Source organism: Nesoenas mayeri (genome assembly GCF_963082525.1).
Source record: "Nesoenas mayeri genome assembly, chromosome: 18".
NCBI lineage: Eukaryota > Metazoa > Chordata > Aves > Columbiformes > Columbidae > Nesoenas > Nesoenas mayeri.
In genome coordinates this window covers 4,373,995-4,393,149 of record NC_137566.1, presented here as the reverse complement: position 1 = coordinate 4,393,149, position 19,155 = coordinate 4,373,995, and the positions used below count along the sequence as shown (strand labels likewise).

At 45.3% G+C, this 19,155-nt stretch overlaps 1 protein-coding gene across 1 annotated transcript in view; it reads right to left on the bottom strand.

Moving 5' to 3' along the window:
• The window catches only part of LOC308047465 (voltage-dependent N-type calcium channel subunit alpha-1B-like), a 270,800-nt gene that overhangs the window by 141,393 nt on the left and 110,252 nt on the right, over nt 1-19,155 (bottom strand). Inside the window, exon 7 of the mRNA XM_080355981.1 lies at nt 6,016-6,119. Coding sequence (XP_080212107.1) covers nt 6,016-6,119 — 104 coding nt within the window. The remainder of the gene's footprint in view (nt 1-6,015; nt 6,120-19,155) is intronic.

The window sequence follows — 19,155 nt, the reverse complement described above, 5'->3', positions numbered from 1 at the left end:
AAAGCTCACGTGGAAAGTTGTGGCTCCCTGACTCCTTCTACAAGAAACACACGTGCTGCTCCCGCATTTCTTGCTTGCAACGATGGCTTTGTTGAAAAGGGTGATGAGCAAGGAAAACCAGGAAAGAACATCTTTCTTTTGCCCTTTGGTTCCCCTCCTTTTTAAGCACAGGCTGAGGAAAGACTAAAAGCAATGAGAACGCAGCAGAATCTCATATCTTTTCATGATGCAGCTCTTCTGCTGCAAATAATTAACACCAGCCAAAGTCAGATCACAGCAGGTAGCGGTGAACTTGGAACAAATTTGCAGGGAAAATGAATGATTGTCTCTGTAATGAGGGAGAAGGAGGACAAAAGAACACTTTGCCATTATGACAAATTAATCAGCCTGATTCTCCTCCAGCCTCTGCACGTCTTGCAGGCTGAAGTTTTATGATCTCAACCTGGCAAAAATCCTTGGGATGGGAAAACCTGTCATGAAACTCAGCAGAGCAAGTCACCGAGACGGCCAGTTCAGTGAGCTCCGGGTGGGACTGTGTTTTGCCCCAGGGAGCTGATCCAATGCTGCAAAAGCCCCTGGACCCAAAGTACAACCCTCAGAAATGCCCTGGGGAGATCGGAGCACACGACAGGGAGAGTGTTTAATAGGATTCTGCTCAAAACAGGGTGCAGCAGGGAGGAATTAAATCTCTCTTTGCCCTGAGCCTTGTTCACCTGCAAGGCGCCAGCATGATCTGTAGCTACATCCCTTGCCAGGCTCCTGCTGCCGCAAAGATGCTGCATCCGCTGAAAAGGTCTCCCTGCAGTTCTTACACCAGGTGGTCTCATACAACAAAAGGCATATAAGAGAATCTCAGGACAGAGGAGCTCTGGACCATGTTATGGTACAATAACACTTCAGCAGGAAAGATGCAAACTGGCCATTGCGGTGCTTGGTTATTGCAACTGGATGAGTAAACCTCAGGAAAGATCATTACTCTTTACCGGCTGGTCTGGAAATACCTCAGGCTTCACCATAAATATTTGAGGAGTTGCCGAGCAGCATTTTTCACTCTCAGGGTTCCAATGCATCATTCGCAGTGCACTGCCCTCTCTGGCCAGCGCTCCTGCTGTGTCTCCACCCTCACCGCTCCCCACCGCCACGTGAAACAGAGCCAAAAAGCACTTAGCCTTGAAATAAGTTAAATCATCTTCTCCACAGCATCCCCATGATAACGTTTATCCACTTTGCATTGTGTAATCCGAAGCATCAAAACACTCACAAATGTATTGTACAGAATCATCCTGCTCATTACCAGGCAAAATTAATACCCAGCTCAACAGGCGGGGCGTAGAAAACTCCCACCAGCTGAATGGCAGCAGGAGGAGAAAAGCAGCACTGGAAATCACTGCTAAGGGATGGAACACCAGGAAACTAAGGTGTACATGGAGATGTGTTCTCATCTCTTGGTCGCAACTGCTGCCAAAGCAGGGGGGCAGGGGACTGCAGCAAGAAAACAGTGCAAAGGCAGAAAAGATAAAGAGCACTGGTCAGGATTTCTCAATTCAATGGGGGGTATTTTTTCCTGCCTCACTGTAAACTGCAGAACCCTGTGCAGAGTTCAATCAATAATTCATCAGGATCATCACAGGGCATTTTCTGGTCAGAACTGAAGCCAAATCCCATGATGTCCCAAGCAGCAAACAACCCTGTTTAGGGAAAACTGAAAGGCATCTGGGGTCAACCCTTCTCAGCATGACTTGGAGCCAGAACATTCCCACAGTGCCACCAGAGCCAGCCAAACTCTTTTCCTATGGAAAGCTTGCATTCTCTGTGATTGATGCCTTTATTGCTGCCTAAGTCACCAAAAGTTTACAAATAATCTAATAAGTAAGAATAACCACCCACCCCAGGCAACACAGAAAGATGTTTCAAGAGAAATACATTATGGATACAAATTCCTAAACATTTTCACTGCTGCTGTTGTTCCACTCTGCACTGGAAACCTTCCAAAATGCTTCTCTACTTTCCGGGAAACAAGGTGCCTTGGCTTTCTGGAACAAGGTTAGCACAGCTAGAATAGCTTCTCGTGATTAAAACTAAGTCAAGGGCAGCTCTCTAGTACAAATGAAACCTGTTTTGTCCTGTGAGTGGATGGATGGGTTGGTAGAACTTCAACCAGGTGTCTAATCTTTTTTTCTTTTCTTCTAAATCTATCATTTTCCTCTTTTTGTGTGTGTCTGTGACTGGGGGGTAGCAGGTTTGGACAGTGACCCCAACATGAACACACCCTGCATTTGCCCTTCTTGATCAAGCAGACAGACCTCTACAGTGAAGAAGCAAATGAACCAACCAAATGTCTTAATGCTACCAAAGGGGAGAGAAATCTCCCTCTTGCTTCTGCTCTGTACAGTCCCGATCTTCTCTTGAATCACTATGGCGCTCCATAAAAGCTCCTCCAGAAGAAAATCATCTGTGTTTTTCTGCTCTATTAGTTTCTGTGGGGCTATTCAGTTTTATCAGCTCATGGAGGGGTCAAGCACCAGAGCGGGAGAACAGAAAGCGGGGGTAATACACAGCAAGGAGCAGAGAGGAAAATCCCCAGCAAGGGAACAAACCCACATTTACCACCACTCCACGGTATAAGGGATGCTGTGCTGGAGGGCCCTGTATCTTCTTTGAACAACCAAAGGCAGCTCCTGGATTTTAAGAGCTGTTTCAATTGCAGTTCACTGTACAACTCTGACCACTGCAGCGCCCCAGGAAAACTCTAAATCCTGCCATCCTCACACTGGAGAACAGCACAGTCTGTCTTTCAACCTGGCAAGTGGAGCTGCTACCAGTTTCCCCAGTTGGAGACCCACCTTTGGAAAGCCCAACATCCCTATCGCACCATCAGAAATCAGATGTTTGCACTAATTCCACACTCGATGTCTTAGGATCATTGGGGAAATCTGGATACTTGATGGCACAAGCAGAGCCTGGTTCCCAGCGGGACCCATTAGGGAGGGGAAAGGAGCGGAAGGCAGAGCACATGATTTGGGGAGGGTTTTTAAATATTAAGTGATTACAAGAGCGCTGGCAGCGCTTTGATCACCATGCATGAGGAGGGCGCCCTGTACAGCAGGCAGAGTCTCATTTAATCTGAATTATGGAGTCAATATGCTTTTCATTACATCTTTAGACAGGTACTCAGAGATTTTTGTCATATCAACAGTGGCCCAAGATTAGGAGTTATTTTTATAGCAAGTTTTCACCAACACTTACAGATTTCAACATCTCCCTGTCACTTGCTTGTCTTGGCTTTTATTATAATTCCAGAAGAATCAGCAGAGGGGAAAGGTGGTTTGCTCTTTATTTTAAAGCAGGTATCATCTCTTCTGTAGCATTCCACATTTTGCTAGCAGATCAGGCTCAGGATCCCAACCGGGTCAGACTGCCAGCGCTGCTCAGCAGATAAACCAGGAGCTAAACCCACTCACATTAAGTATCCACCCAGTCTTGACATGTGTTCACAAATAACTACAGGAAGGTAGAAAATTCCATCACTAGTTCTGGCAAAACTCTGTATAATCTAATGTCATAGGAAGCTCAATAACTTGTTGTCATTTTAGGTTATTTATATTGCTATGATCTGTGATAGCACCTACATACCTACTTCAGAAATTTGCAGCTTCCTTACTGCCCACTGAGGAACGCAAATACGCGAGAGGAAATAGCTCAAAACTAACAGTAATGAAAACTGCTCAGATAAAAGCTTTTTCTGTGGCTTTCTGAGATATAGTGCCATGAAACTTAACCCCCTAATGCTGCTGATCTATATGGCAAAGTATCAGAAAATAAAATACAACCTGACCAGGAAACCAGTGACCCAACCTCAGCTTTGCAATTACTCCTGGGGGAATTACATCCCCTCCCACTACCCCACTGCTCCCTCTCGTGATGTGTGGAGAAGGAGAGCAGAGCATCACGTCACCCCGGGATACAGCCAAGACGATATCAAAGGCTGTGAGCTGCACAGGTCATGACAATAAGAAGCAGGTGAGTGATTGCTGAGTTAACCCTGTTCATGGGCTATTTGTAGAACCCCTAACCCTAAATCAACTTGGTTTTACTGAACTAGGAATGTGGGATATTGCCAGGAGTCTCTACCCTATGGAAGTCAATGTCCATTTGCCGGTGACCCCTTCTCTATGTACAGTCATGCGCATAATCATCTCCAGCAATTTATTATTATTATTATTTTTACAATACTGTCTGGGGCTTTTGGCTAAAGCATATAATGCCAACAGTCTCTGCCTTCAGAGGGTCTTCCCATCATTCTGGTGCCTTCTCACGACCAGTCCATTCAGATATACCCAGTTTCCTTCATTGCTCAATAGCTGCAAGCCCAGCAGCCCACAGGGCAGTGTGGTCAACACTTATACGATGTTTATTTTCTTTGGCTTCTCCCCAGGAATTATTCCAGCCAAGTACGTCAAGCCACTATGCAAAGTAGAAATTAAACACTTTCCTCTGTGAAGAATGTTTTATCATCCTTGCCACTAACAAAGAGAAACCTGATGCACAGAGCTCCATTTTTTTAAAGAAGATGCACATTTATATAATATTCATATTTTGCCCCAAGCAACAAGAGGCTTTCAGCAGAGCCAGAGAGAGGTCTCCATCTTTCGGTCACCAAGCATGTTTGAATCCAGCACTAAGGGCTGGGAGCCTGCAGGCTTCTGCGTTTTGTTTTAAATCACAAGTATCATTACAGCCAACGCGGGCTGACCCCACCGCGGAACAAGGAAGATGAACTACCTAATGAACCGCACTCAGCCCTGGCTCTGGGCCTCGCTTTAAATCATCTGTCAGACAAGCATGGTCATGAAGTGCTCCTTTCCAAAGCCTCAGATACAACAGGATGTCTGCTGAATGGCTTTGATCGGTCATTGATCGTGACTCTTATTCCTGGACCGGAGGAAAAGCAAAGTGCACGACTTGTCCTTCTCCATGACCCGGAGCGGCACATGTCCCCGTCGTCTAACAAAACTGCTGCTCCCTGCCCCAGCGTGTGTTTGGAGGACAAGTATCCTCCGCAAAACAAAAGAAATGAAGCATTCATCTGTTCTTTGGAAAACATTTTTCTTTCCTTGGTAATTAAAGAGCAAAGGTGCAGCACTGAAGGGCTTTCACCACTCAGCAACATTAACTCTTTTCTCTCTTCCTGTGCTGCCAAGAGCCAGAAATAAACCTAGATCTTGATAAATCTATATAATCTAGATCACCTGGATGGGCTAAGAAGAAACTGTGCCCAAGTCTGAGGGCTTGCAAGTCATTAGTATGAGTCAAGTTGTTAATTCCAGATCAAAGTTCCACAGATGCTGGTGATGTTCCAACTAGGGTTCAAAACTTGGCACCTTGATCTCTACAATGGCCCAAACCCAAAACTCACATGCAACAAACACCAAAACCTTGGCTGAACCCGGAGGTTTGAACATCAAGAGGCCAGTGTGTCCCAAAATTCAGACACTGGCTTGAACAGCTAGAGATGAGAAAAACAACCAAACAAACAAAATCCGCAACCAACAACAAAACCTGACATCTTTAAATTGCCTTTTGCTTGATTGTCACGTTTCTCCATGCTGCACAGTTGAACCAAATGTGTTATGGACACTGATGTCCAGCACTGAAGTATTTATACTGGCATCGCTGGTTTCCTGGTGGGTTTTCAAGATGACACAGGAGTGTTGGCTGCACATACCCAAGTCAGTATAATTCCAGGGGCCTCCCTTAGCTCTTGGCTCTGAATTCAGAATCATCTCAGTTAATGATTTTTCACCAGCCTATCCTCCATCCTATGGCTCTGTAGTCCTACAGAAACACCCCACTGCAAGGAAAGGACAGGATAGGAGACATGTGAAACGGGACAATGTACAGCATGATGTGTCACCCCAGCTTCTCTTTTCCAGCTACATCCTCTCACAGTTCTAAAACCAACATATCTTCTGTTTTCGTATCCGGCTGGAGACAAAAAAATCATGAGTGTCTTACCCTGATAAGACACCCAGCACCAAGTTGAGCATGAAGAAGGAGCCAATGATGATGAGAGGGATGAAGTAAAGCCAGTTCCAGGTGTTTCCTGCAGCATCATTTGTCTGAAAAACAAAAGAAAGGGAGAGATTTAAAAAACAAATATTAATCAGCCTCAGAAACAAAATACCATCCAGAAAAGCAGGGCAGAGGGCAGGAGACATTGCCCTCAGATTTCCACAGGTCTGTCCACCACTGATGTACTGGTTTGTCCTCTTATGTTCACCAGAATCACAGAAGAGTTTTGGTCAGAAGGGACCTTCAAAGGTCATCTAGTCAAACCCCCCTGCGATAAGCAGAGACATCTTGAACCAGACCAGGTTGAAATGTCAACAAAAGAGCTGATGAACCAAATTGATTGTCCCACCATCCACACACTTGTCATTGGCTTCAGTGAGAAGATTCACCTAATTCCACAGCCCCAGGCTGACCCTGCAGCGGGGCCAAAACACGCTTTTAAGTGACCTGCTCTGTGCAGGTTTCCTACACCAACCTCCTCCCTCCCCACCTCAGCTCTGCCTTCCCATGCGTTGAGCATCAGCGTCGTATTTCCATCTGTATCGAGACACCCCACAACATGAGGGAACCACAGCCTTCCATTAATCTGGGCTGCAATTAAGGCAGAGCGTGGCACCGTGCCCAGAACCTTTCGTGTGCACACAATGCGGGAGAAGACAAGAAGTCTGCAAGAAAACGAGGCATCTTCAGAGAGATTTGGCTTCCAGATCTGCTAACTCAGCACTTGGGGCTTCTGTCATCAAAACCCATCTGAGGCTCCCCCAGTCAGCAGCAGGCTGGACTAAGGGGAGGGAAGGGTGGTTTAGTTTATGACAAAGTTTCTGCGTTCAGCAGCCACAAGGGAGCTCTTTAAGGAACTGCTGAAAAGTAAAATGCCACATGGCCATTTACTGAAGCCAAATGCTGAGAAAAATGTGAATTCTTCTTGTGAGTGCAGAATGCAGCCATTTGAGAAGCTGATGTTGGGTGTAAGGGAGGGCAAAAGGGAAGCAGAAAGAAAAGACTCAAAGACATTCTCTTCCTACAACAGAGGGTAAAGAATAACAAGAATAACAAACACAGAGCTCCTTACCTGCCCAACCACAGAGGCTGGCAGACATCACAGAGAAAGACTCTCAAACACCAGCTTGCAGAAAATGCAGTAATTCTAGCTGATATCGATGCCTTTTACTTATTATCTGTGGTGCTTTCTGGTCACTATTCCCCATCAGATTCACAAGCGTAATTTTGCTTGCAGAAGGGTTTACAAAGAGAGGAAGGGCTTTAAATGCACCCATGAGCATTGCAGCTGTGCAGGTGCTTGATGTCCCCTCAAAATGTCTCTGCCTAAGTAGAAGTCACCCGACCAACAAGCAAAACCAACGTGTCGTGTGGGTGACCGATGTCACAGCATTCCTTACAGGCAATCTCACTTAATACAAGTAAATACCTTCCGAGACATGTTGAATACGGTGCATGTCTGCACAAATTCTTCCTCAAGGAACGAACTCCAGATCAAACACATGACAAGCATCTCTCCAAATAGCAAACATCTTCAGAAATATCTGTGTCAGTTGATCAGTGACTCACCCGAGAGGAACAGGGACTAACTAACCTCACCACTAACCACCCCTGCTAAAGGCAAAACCAGCACGTGACAGACAAATTCATTTGAAGAGAAAACAGGCTGGTAAAATGAGAGCAGAAAGATAAGGGAAACTGTGCGGCCCAGTCTCTCATCACAATTGTTTAATGCCTTTTGCAACACGTGTCACCACATCCCAGCAGCACCACGTCTTTGTTCGCTACTTCATCTTTCCATTCCCCTCTGCTTTCAGCTGTTTTCTTTCCCTGTTGTCCTGCACCGCATCTCTACAGATGCATTCAGAGAAGGACACTCTTCCTCAGTGCTTCTTCCCCAGCACACAGGGAAAATGTTGGGTACAACCCCAGCCCGCTCTCCTGGGATTACGGAGAAAAACCTGTGCTTTTGTATTTAGAGGCTGGTTTTAATTCTCATTTTGTCAACCAAGGTGGCAGAACCTCGTGTCTCTGGTTGGAGCAAGTGCATCCCATTCAGCCAGGCAAGGGGCTGGAGAGCCAACCGGCAAAGAAGAGCTGGAGGAAGGGAACAGATGGGAGAAGGAAAAACCACATAAACATGCAAAGGGAGTGCAGTAGGTTCATTGCTGCCAAATGATCGTTTATCATTTATTTATTCATTTGAAGCCCAAACTTGGCGACAGATCCACAATTCCATGCCGCGATCAAAGCCCTGAAAAATGAAATGTGCTGAAATACGAGTAATTAACCATTTTCCTCTGGACGTTTGCTAGACTACCTTATGTAGGGTAGGGACTCGCTCTGTTTGCTCCACTTCGCACACAGGGATCCAGGACAAACTAAAGGGCAAAACACTGGGCAAGAGGATGGACAGCAAACCTCTTATGAGAAAGCAGAGTCTTCACAGGCATGCAGCATCTTTCCCAAACACACTTGAAACCAATCCCAGTTTATGCCACCAACTCTGCCATGGTGAGGTGCTTTAATGAACCAAACCTGTTGGCTGCCAGGAAAACCGAACTCCTGCCCTCCAGGGAAAACCCCCCGAGTCCCACAGGCACCTCGGTCATGCTGAGCAAGAAGGCAGCTCTGCCTATGGAGACACCGGCCTTTGGGCTGTGGTCCAGCTCCAGGCTCGCTCATTAAGCAGGATGAGCCAAGAGATCAAATCAATTTTTATGTTCCAGCTACAACATTTCACTGGTGTAACGCTTGGCTGACTGTCAGGGCTACTTGATCCTAACCACAGGTCTGACCCGACAGGGAAGAAGGAGAAACTGAATACTTGTCATGATGTGCCAGAATCACATCCAAATACATAAGGGCTTACGGAAAGGCTTCTTTGCTGCTCAGGGGCCAAGGAACCCACTGGTCAGCAACAGTCATAGTGCTCCTTGCAACCGGCACCTATCAGTGCCAACATCGAGCTGAACCCCTGCTCCAGGGGTGCCCTGGCTCATGGCCATTAAACCAGACAGCACAAGGCTCTCACAGGAGAGGTGCTTCACAGTGGGAAACTGAGGCACAAGAAGTCTACGGGACACTTCTGGGGTCATGGTGGTACCCAGAGAACTGTACCTCGGGCACCTACAGCCCATAATCCCCAAACTCATGGCATAGTTTGTGTTGAAGGGACCTTCCCAGCTCCCCAGTGCCACCCCTGCCATGAGGAGGGACATCTTCACCAGCTCAGGTTGCTCAGAGCCCCGTCCAGCCTGGCCTGGGATGTCTCCAGGGATGGTTCATCCACCACCTCTCTGGCCAACCCGGGCCAGTCTCTCACCACCCTCAGGGACAATTATTTCTTCCTCATGTCCAGCCTGAATCTCCCCTCCTTTAGTTTAAAACCATCACCCCTTGTCCTATCACAACAAGCCCTTCTTTAAGCAGACAGCACCACTGCCCACAACCTCCCACTCTCCTCTGGCTGATGCAACATGACCTAAATCTATATTTCATGTGTTGAGAGGGATGGGGGATTCCCACGCAGCTAGGCACGTGTGCCACAGACCAGCAGCCAGCAGACTGAGCCCTAAGGCCATGCCCCACGGGTGAATCGAGACCTCACAGATCTGCAACCTGGAGCTGATGGCTCCTCCTGGCTGGTGCCACCGCCCCGCACTGCGAGCAACCCCGTCCAGGCTGTGCCAAGGACCGAGTGAGTCAGGCAGCGACAGCACGTGTTTAAACACCTTATTCAAATAATTACTAAACACTGCTGAACCTGATTGAATTCTCTTGGGCAACACAAAAGCAGCAGAGCAAAGACCTTTGACATAGGAAAATGGCAGGTGACAGGGGCTGGATACCCTGTTTGGAGACTGCTGTGCTGCAATAAACCTAAACAATAGAATCTTGCATTTCAGCTCCTAATTTCTGGGGTTTTGACCAAAACACCATCATTCTCTTTGGCCTTCTTCTAAAACAACTGCTGTCTCCACTTGGATTCCTGTACTCAGAGGAAAAGAAATGTCCAACACACAAGACTATACCAGGTCACCTCAGGTCACCACAGACACACGTGTGAACACACTGATTTTACGGTAAACCTATAATTAATATAAATTATACAGACTTCCTAACGACTTCAATTTGCACTGAAAAAGCTGCTGCACAGGGTAGGATGTCAGGGCCAGCTGCCAGGCACTGCCCACACAGGGGCAACTGACCCTCCATGGCAAACCCCCTTCATCACCTGCACCTCCGTGATACACTTAACATGATGAAAACTCTCCCCTGTACACAGAGTTAAGCAACACACTCCAGGCTTCATAGCTCAGGGACAAATTCCCTTCAGCTACTGCTATGGGTGACAGGCATCTCTCAAAGAGAAGAGCTGCATAGCAACCTTCACCAGAGCTCCTCTGCCAGCACCCAAAATGCCTTTATAGGTGTTCAGCTCTTGACTTTGGAGCTTTAAATGAGACCTTAAGGGCAGCATCTACAAGAATGTAAAGTCACAGACCATCCTACCATGTACCAGCACCAACATGGGCACCAAATCCCAGGACAAGGTCCACACTGGTCGATCTCTAGCTTAGGTTTCCTGGCCATGCAAAAATGCTGCTTTGGGCTCTCAAGCTACTGTAAACTTCTTTAGGCTTAGAGTCACTCCACTTTTCTACCAGTAGAGGAACAAAACTACACTCTTTGTCTCTGCTGCTTACAAGAGTTTCTTCGTTCAGCCACTTTTGATGGGAGTAGCAACCCTCAGGCGATTGCCCCAGATCTCCAAGGAAGAAATTCTGCCATCACGTTGCTCAGCACGTTGTCCATCTATGCGAAAAACGAGCCATTAATAGGCTAACACATAATCCTTTGGAAATGTTTCCAGAGAGGGGTTCAATAAAGAAGGGATCTAATCTGACAGATATAGCCAAAGCTGAAACACCACAGACCATTAGCTCTTTACTATGTTTAATCAAAATGTATAGGACACCTAGAGTTTACTCACTTTAATCTAATCAACGGCAGAGCCTGACTTATTTGGGGCAATTAAAGAGTAATCTTCCCTTAGGTAAGTGCTTTTGCATTGGGGAAAACTCTCAACTGTCTTCAAGACATGAACTCTATTTACCCTTCATCCGATTTTTCACCATTCTCTCCTTGCTACTTCTGTTAATTAGCAATGTTATTTAAGGTTGATTTATTTCTCTCTCTTCATATTCCTAGGATTAAGTGAACACAGAAATTACCAAGAACAAAACAAAAAATATTTAAAACGTATACAATAAGGGCATGAAGCCTGCCTTACCCAGCACATTTTCTCTAGACACCGAGTAAATCCTGCTGATCTATTCATCAGAGACTGACAGACCTTGTACAAGAAGGTATAAGGGCAGAAAACCCAAATTTGCTGAGAAAAGCCATTCCAAGTCCAGTCTGTGGAGTCAATGACAACCTACTGTACTCACAAAATAGTCAGAGACTCAAATGACATTTAAACCAGTCACTTCTCTGGGATGCTGCATAGTCCATGTTACCAAAATATCCCAAAGGGTTGAACTTTGCTTCTGGAACATGCAAAGTGCTTTCACAGATGAAGGATGAGGTACACAGGCTTCATACAAACTTAATAGGTTCAAGTCCAAATGTTACATCTGAAGTTCCTGAACACAAGCATAAGGGAGGCCTAAGGTCCATCTGAGGTCCAGCCAACAACTGGAGACCGAAGGATGCCCTGATCTTCTCCTAGAGCACATTACAATTGTGCTTCCTGTGCCTTTTGGGTAGGTCCCAAATGAGTTTTGGACACTAGAAAGCATTTCATGGCAGAGGATGTGTTTTCTAGGGGCCCTGTGGGATGGGGTACTTGTCCTGAAGACCAGCAGTTGTACAAAAAGCATTCAGAGATCCCACCAGCCTCTGCATTCCTTTCTACATCAAACCTTGGCCAAAGGCAATCAAGTCCTGAGTGCAATGCCTGCTCAACCTGAAGTCTCCGGGAAGAGATGCTCTAAACTCCTAGCACATTTACACTCTAATTGGTGTTTCTGAGAAGATCCTCTGCCTTCACAGAAGATCTTTGAGTCACTCCACTCTTCCTTTTTACCTTCAGGATAGAGGTTAGTCTACTGCACTACTGTAGTAACAGTCCACCTTGTTAAATTCCTCCAGCTGCTCCATTCATGATTCCTGGTTCTCGAGTGGGCATCAGATGTAAAATATTTGAAAATCCTTTGAGTCTCAAGACACCAAAATTGATGCTGGTTTGAGACAAGGATGATCCTTCTGCCCCCAAAAGAGAGAAGTCACTTGCACCCAGCCCTACAGCCACTTGCTGTTTAGAGAAGCAGAACACAGAGCTGTTCCCTGCTAGGATCAAAATCCAGAGCATTTCACAAAACCAAACCGCTCCTGGCCTGAGACCACACACAATGAGCCTCTGCTGTAGACTTTAAAAGCTTTGGCAGCACCGGTTATGGATGAGGAGTGAGACACCAAGACTGGCACTAAGTCTTATCCCCTTGAACCAAGAGCCCAGTCGAACCTGTAACGAGCTTGGGGTGCTAAAATTAAAGCATCCCTTTGGCATTGTTGGTGTAAGCTGCATTTTTTCAGAAAATCACTCTGAAAGCATAATTTGCATGCATGTAACCACTCTGTATTCTTAGAAGCCACTGTCTTATTGTCACTGACATTATCATCACTCCAGCAAGAATAATTGGGAAAGGTGCTTCTTTTCCTTTTTTCCAAAAGGAAAAATAAGTACAAACACCTAGATAAATAGCCCTTTGGCTTTTTATACTTTAGGATTCAAGTTTTCTAGCTTTTCTTTCCAATGACAGGGGTTTGAAAGTCCCAAATAAGAGAGGAAGGGAGCTATAGTTCTCTCGAGCACACGAATCCAGGAGCTGGGCTTTCAGTGGACAGCATCCAGATGCATAAAATAAACCCAAATACCAGAAGACTCGCAAGTAAAAACCTAGAAGCTGGCAGCATTTTGATTTTGCTACGATACTGCTAGCTGGGTATGAACACGTTTTAAATACAGTCATTGAACGTAGTAATAAAGTTAATTCAGCCAGGTTTAAATAGAAGCAAATCCTTCCCTTTGTTTCTCCCCTTCTCCAGCGTTACAGTACTGAGGAGACCAAAAAGGCAAAAGCGCTGATGTTTTATGCCTTGATCCAAAGGCTTACGGCACCAATAAATCAATACATAAATATGCTAACAGGATTTCTTGATAAAAAATTCATTCTTTCCCCTGCTGGTGTGGACTCACTGAGCTGCTTTATTCATGAGCGTGCCTGCCTGGCTCCGTGGAAGCTCTTTTGCTGTCAAAAATTACAGCCTGGACGGTTCTTTTTTAATCATTTTTTTCCTAATCACTCCTCCCCTTTAATTTATTTTTAAATAGCTGTGGACTTTAATTACGAATGTAAATTTGGCCTAGGCATTTCCTGCTTGAAAAAGGTAACGGCATGTTTACGATGAGGAAGGTCAGACCTATGGAGGAGGAAGAATTTCCCCACCAACCACACAACCGGTCACCCTGTGAACCCCTCTGGGCACTTATGGCTCTGAAGCCATCTAGAACCTGCAATTTACGTACGTGAGCACCTTCTGCAAAGTCACACGGCAAGTTAACGGCACAATGATGAACAGAGCCCAGAAAAATCAAAGCTATAACCAGAGGCACCCAAATGCATCTCATGGGCTACTTGCAACCGCAAATCCTTTTGCTTGATGAGGGTCACCAAAGTAGGTCACCCAACAGTGCCACAGGGTCACCCACACCAAGCCAGACCCATTTATCTCAATGCCCTCAAAAGCACCATCCAACAAAGAGCAACCTTCCCTACCTGCATTCAATATTCATCATAAATCTAAAAGCCAAATAGTCAGTAAACCCAATTAATTAAAATAGTTTCACCTAAATGTGACTCAAACCAAGATGCTAAGGGGGCAGCCAATTCATCCAGCCAAAGTCCAAGATACTCTACAATTCAAATCAGCACCGCAGATGCCTCACACTGTTTTCTTCACGTTTCTTTGCTCTGAGGACACAGAGTTCTGTTTTCCAAGAAGAGAGTTCTGCCAGGGCCCCACATCAGGTTAGCACAGAGGTGCTTGGGTTGTGCGGAGTCTGAGGAAGGGTTGCTCCCTGACAAACAGGCACTGCTTTTAAGTTTGAAATTCTTGGAAAGCAAAGGTGCTTTGCATGTCATTCGTTGCTCGACAAGACTCCTGTGTAAGATGAGTTACACTTAGAATAAATTCACTGCTCTCTTGGTGCTTTTTCTTACATTGCAAAGCCAACCAACAAGGCTTCAGGTCTGTCCTGCATTGAAGAGTCAAAGCCATTCCCAAATGTACTCCTGAAGTCGTAAGGAGGGAGAAATACACACACGTATACACACAGACACATGTATTTCGAGTTCTCTTCGGTTTGGTTGTTCATAGATCCATGTGATATTTAGATAAGAATACGGATGCATTCAGATCAACACATGGGTTTTGTTGGTCTAGTGAACAGATGCAGAACAAACTTTTCCTGCCACTCAGCAGCCCCTGTGCTCTGCAGCCCCTAAGTCAGCAAGACAGAGGCAATCACATGGACTGATTCCCAGAACACTGAAACAATCCAATACTCAATCATTGTCTGACTTTGAACACAAGAAATATTGGGTCAATGCCCAAAGTCATTGCAGATAATGACAGTTCTAAGAATAGTGCACAGGCTTCCTCATTATCTTAAATGCAGCTCTAGATACTTCCTGAAATAATAAAGCCTATAAACCTCAAGCACTGATTTTCACTCTAAACATTGCAGGCAAGAAGTTTCCTAAGAAATTTTCAATAGCAGAAAACTGTTTAAATGATTTAAAGTCTTGATTCCATTGTATAAAATTTCAGTGATAGGCTGTTACACATGTGTGTTCTTCAGCAGAGGATTGCGATTGCGCAGACTGTTGATCTATTTAGGTTGGGCCACCTTCTCATTTTGTCTCCTAACGAGACTACCTCCTGTGGTACAGCCTCTCCTCCAGTTAATTATAAGCAGAAAACTTCCTTGTAGCTATATCTACAGCTCACAGAACCAGCTGGAGCTGAGAGCTCAGTCACATTAAACTTCAGAACATGCCCAATCCCCAAGTCCAACAGCCCTTTGTCAATGCAAACCCCACTTCCCAGGACTGTAGTTTATCACTACAGTCTTCCTGTTTCAGATAAAACAAAAAACAGTTGGTCATGATCCTGTAAGTTCTATCTAAAGATGTCTGATGAGGTTTTATGTTGAGATTTTAAATAGAAAAGGATTGTCTGCTACAGGGAAAAGGGATATTTATTTTTTTTCTTAACCACAAGCCTTGCCAAATTGTTCCAAATTTGAATAGAAACTGTGAAATTCCAAATTAAAGTGTGAAAATATTTACTATAGTGTAAATTCATTAAGTCTGCAGAAAATTATGAGGCTGGCCCAGCGTTGCTCTCCTCCGCATTCTAAGAATCTTCGCTGGGAGAGGACCTACTGAACAGCAAGAATTCTGCCCCAGGCCATGCTATAAACAAGTTAACCCTAAAATAAGCAGCTACATTGAGATTTTTTTGCTGTGTTGATGAGGAGGTGACTTAACCATTATTAAAACACAGTTGCAAATGCTTCAGGTTACACCTGCCACGTTGGGAAACACCTGGTCAAAACTAAAATGGAACCATCTGTTTTGTCCTCTTGTGTTCCTCCCATGGAGATGGAGCCCTGTGAGGAGCTGACCCCTGGCCGGTACCACCATTGCTACAGCACTACAAGCTCTGCACAGAATAATTGCTCCAGATTTACCCGCTTCTCTGTCTGGAAACAAATGAGTAAATATGTTTTTTAATCCAGCTGAATGACAGCTGGTGCCTCCACCATAACAACTGATGCAAGTTCTCCAGCTGCTTGGGCTGCATCCTGAGATCTTACGTGGCTACGAACCCAGGCAGATGAACTCTCTCAGTCTTGCATGACTTTTCAGTCTGGACTGGTGACTTTGATCTAGAGTTTACCTTGTTTCATGAGCAGTTATCCTGCTTTCCACAGTTACTGGGCAATTTTCCTTCTGCAGATGACTCGCAAAAAGATTTGCTGGATTTTGGCAAAAGTTAACACAAGAATATGAAAATGTTGCTGGAAAACAAACAAACAAACCAAACTAAACAAACCCTGGATTATAAATTTCCTATCTGAAAATCTATATAGCACTGGGAACTTGATCTGTTGGAGAAAAAACATGTTTTCCAGAGAGGTGGTGGATAAACCATCCCTGGAGACATCCCAGGCCAGGCTGGACGGGGCTCTGAGCAACCTGAGCTGGTGAAGATGTCCCTGCTCATGGCAGGGGGGGCACTGGGGGAGCTGGGAAGGTCCCTTCCAACCCATTCTATAAAAAGGAGAGCAAAAACAGGCTCAAATGTCCCTAGTGCTGACCCTGAAGGCAAAGGAGAATGATGGCACCGTCTGCCAAAGCACAGCTTCAGCTTACTCCTTGTTGTAGCACCCTTATGATACCCTCATGTAGGACTGACCACAGAGGATACCTGCCCCAGTAGACTGTTTTCTGCCTCTCTACTGTATACACAACACCAAAAATGGCCCTGATACCCCCCATTTGTGAGGTTCCCTAAGCTCAACACCCCCTGAGCTGCCTTTCACCTGCACACTGAGCATCCTGCTCATCCCACAGCCAAGATGCCAGTTGCACCAGGTACTAGACCCGTTACAGCAGCCTGCCTTTGTTCCTACATGGTCTGTGAATTAATGAACAAAGACTTTCTCCCAGAGCCCACACACAACCACCCTCCTTCTGCAGGAGAACCTCGCCGCCAGTATTTTGAGTTGCTGTAGGAACTACAAGAGCAAGTAAGGTCTTCACTTTTGGTTTTCTTAGAAGTGTTTTGTTATTCCGCTCCACTCCTAGCACAGATGTAGCAGTCACGGCATAAGCAGACTGGTGTCATTCTGAAAGCACACAGCTGCCGTTTTCATCCTGTGTAGGAAAGCAATTGTTGGGCATGTAAGAGAGCTGCTTGTACCCTCGATGCTATAACGCTGTCAAGCTGCAAGTGAATTTCTTCAGCTGGAGTTTTCACTTCTTGGCAAGCACTGATGATTAAGCTGTTGTTTGGAGATGTTCATTTCTTTTCAGAGAGTAGTTCCTCTGCTGAAGGGGCTCTTTAAGTTTCTATGATATATGTCACTCTCCTGCTGTATATCTCAAATGTCTCCTATTAAACCTGGAGGTGGCAACCCCACAGTCATTTTGAATAAACCTTCACTGAGACATTAAATAAAATGCAGAAAATTCAGCAAGGCACTTAAGCTCTTGCTCAGCTCTACACATTTGCTTGAGTGCTTTTCTGAACAAGGTGATTTGCTGAATCGGGTCTGAAATGTCCCGGTTCTTCTAGTCTTAGAGAAAACGTCCATGTGGGCACAGGGTCAGACAGTCTGTGCTTACAGACAGATGGAGACCCAAGCATGGTCAGAGACATGCATTGCACCCATGTTGGTATCTAAATATTTCAAAGACATATTAACCTTAGACATACTCCACTTCTTCTATTACAATATCTTTGGATTGCTGCAAAACCTTCCAGAAATATGCAAAAGCCTGCCATGCAGTAACACTGCATCCCTAAAAAATCTGGGAGTTCAGCCCTTTGGCAAACAGGTCTTATGACCTTCCAAAATCCAGGAGCAAAGCATAAGTAAATAGATAGCAGCCAAGGCAGGATTGACACTGGTACAAGAGTGTTGTACAGACAGCTCATCATCCTGCACCTTTGTACAGATTCCTCCATTTACCACGTGTTTTGCCCCTCACAGGGGCCAGCAGAGAGGATCAGTTAAGCAGGAGAAACTTGTGCTGCTTGCTCAGTGATCTCCAAAGGATTTTTCAGCTGAACTATAAGCGTGTTGATGAACACACTGATTTATTATACACCATCTCGTCTATATTAACTGACAAGGTTTCATTAGTAGCAAATATTTTACTCTAAAGCCTGTTGTGAGGTTTCTCTCTGGGGAAAAGGGAGACAAGAAATCCAGTCCACTTTCTGTGCAAGAGCAAGATGCTCAGGACAGTTTGGGCACGGAGCTCTAGGGATGGTTTTGGGGAACAGAGATGTTTTGTTACTCTTATGCCACCAGGTTTCTACCTGGCAGCAGGGCACAAGCAATAGGTGATTCTTTTTGAGACTTGAGAGAGATGCTGAGACTTAGATGACTATCAGACAGAAGCGATAATGATAATCTAAATGAGGAAACATTGACCTAAGACAACTAATTTTTCTACATAATAACAATCATCCCTGCCATTCAGGCAAAACATGTGTTGTTACAAGTTAATGGGATGGAACAGGCTTAAAATCAGCAGGAAACAAGGGTGAAATTCATGCCTCTATAACCAGCTGGCAGAAGGTCTATTCATCAACCCATCCAAGACCTCAGAACAGGTATAAATGGGACGTGGGCAGTGTGCAGTCCGTGTGCTCTGTCGGGATGGGTTTCACACACTGAAAGGATATAGATAGGGCTTCCAAACATGGTTTTGTGCTTAATAGTTCGGCTGATCAGTTCTGTGCTTCTCTTGCCAGGATCTTTAAGTCAGTCCCTGCCTTCTGCAGATTTCCAGCACCCGTTCTGCACAAACAATACACAGTCTAATCTTCTCCTTTCTTCTCCCACAGGTATTCACTATCGCACCCATCCTGCACTCAAAGCTGCTGCCAGGCTCCTGGCTGCCTATTCTCAGTCCTGCCATCGCTGCCCAGCTTTCCTTTAAGAGACTGATGGTACCAAAACACAAGAACCAGCACCAACCCCGCAGCAGCAGTGAGAAGCAGAGAGTTATCCATCACCTCTGTGCGCACGTAGAAGACGGCTGATTCTTATTAGCAGATTAAAGTCATCCTAACTCAATAGTGAATGCAATTCAACACTAACAACATTAGGGGATTTTTTTCTCTTTTATGAAACTGCCAGGAGAAAGAGCACACAATTACATCCATGTTAGCAGAGGAGCTCAGCTCCCGTCTCCATCGTGTTACACACGC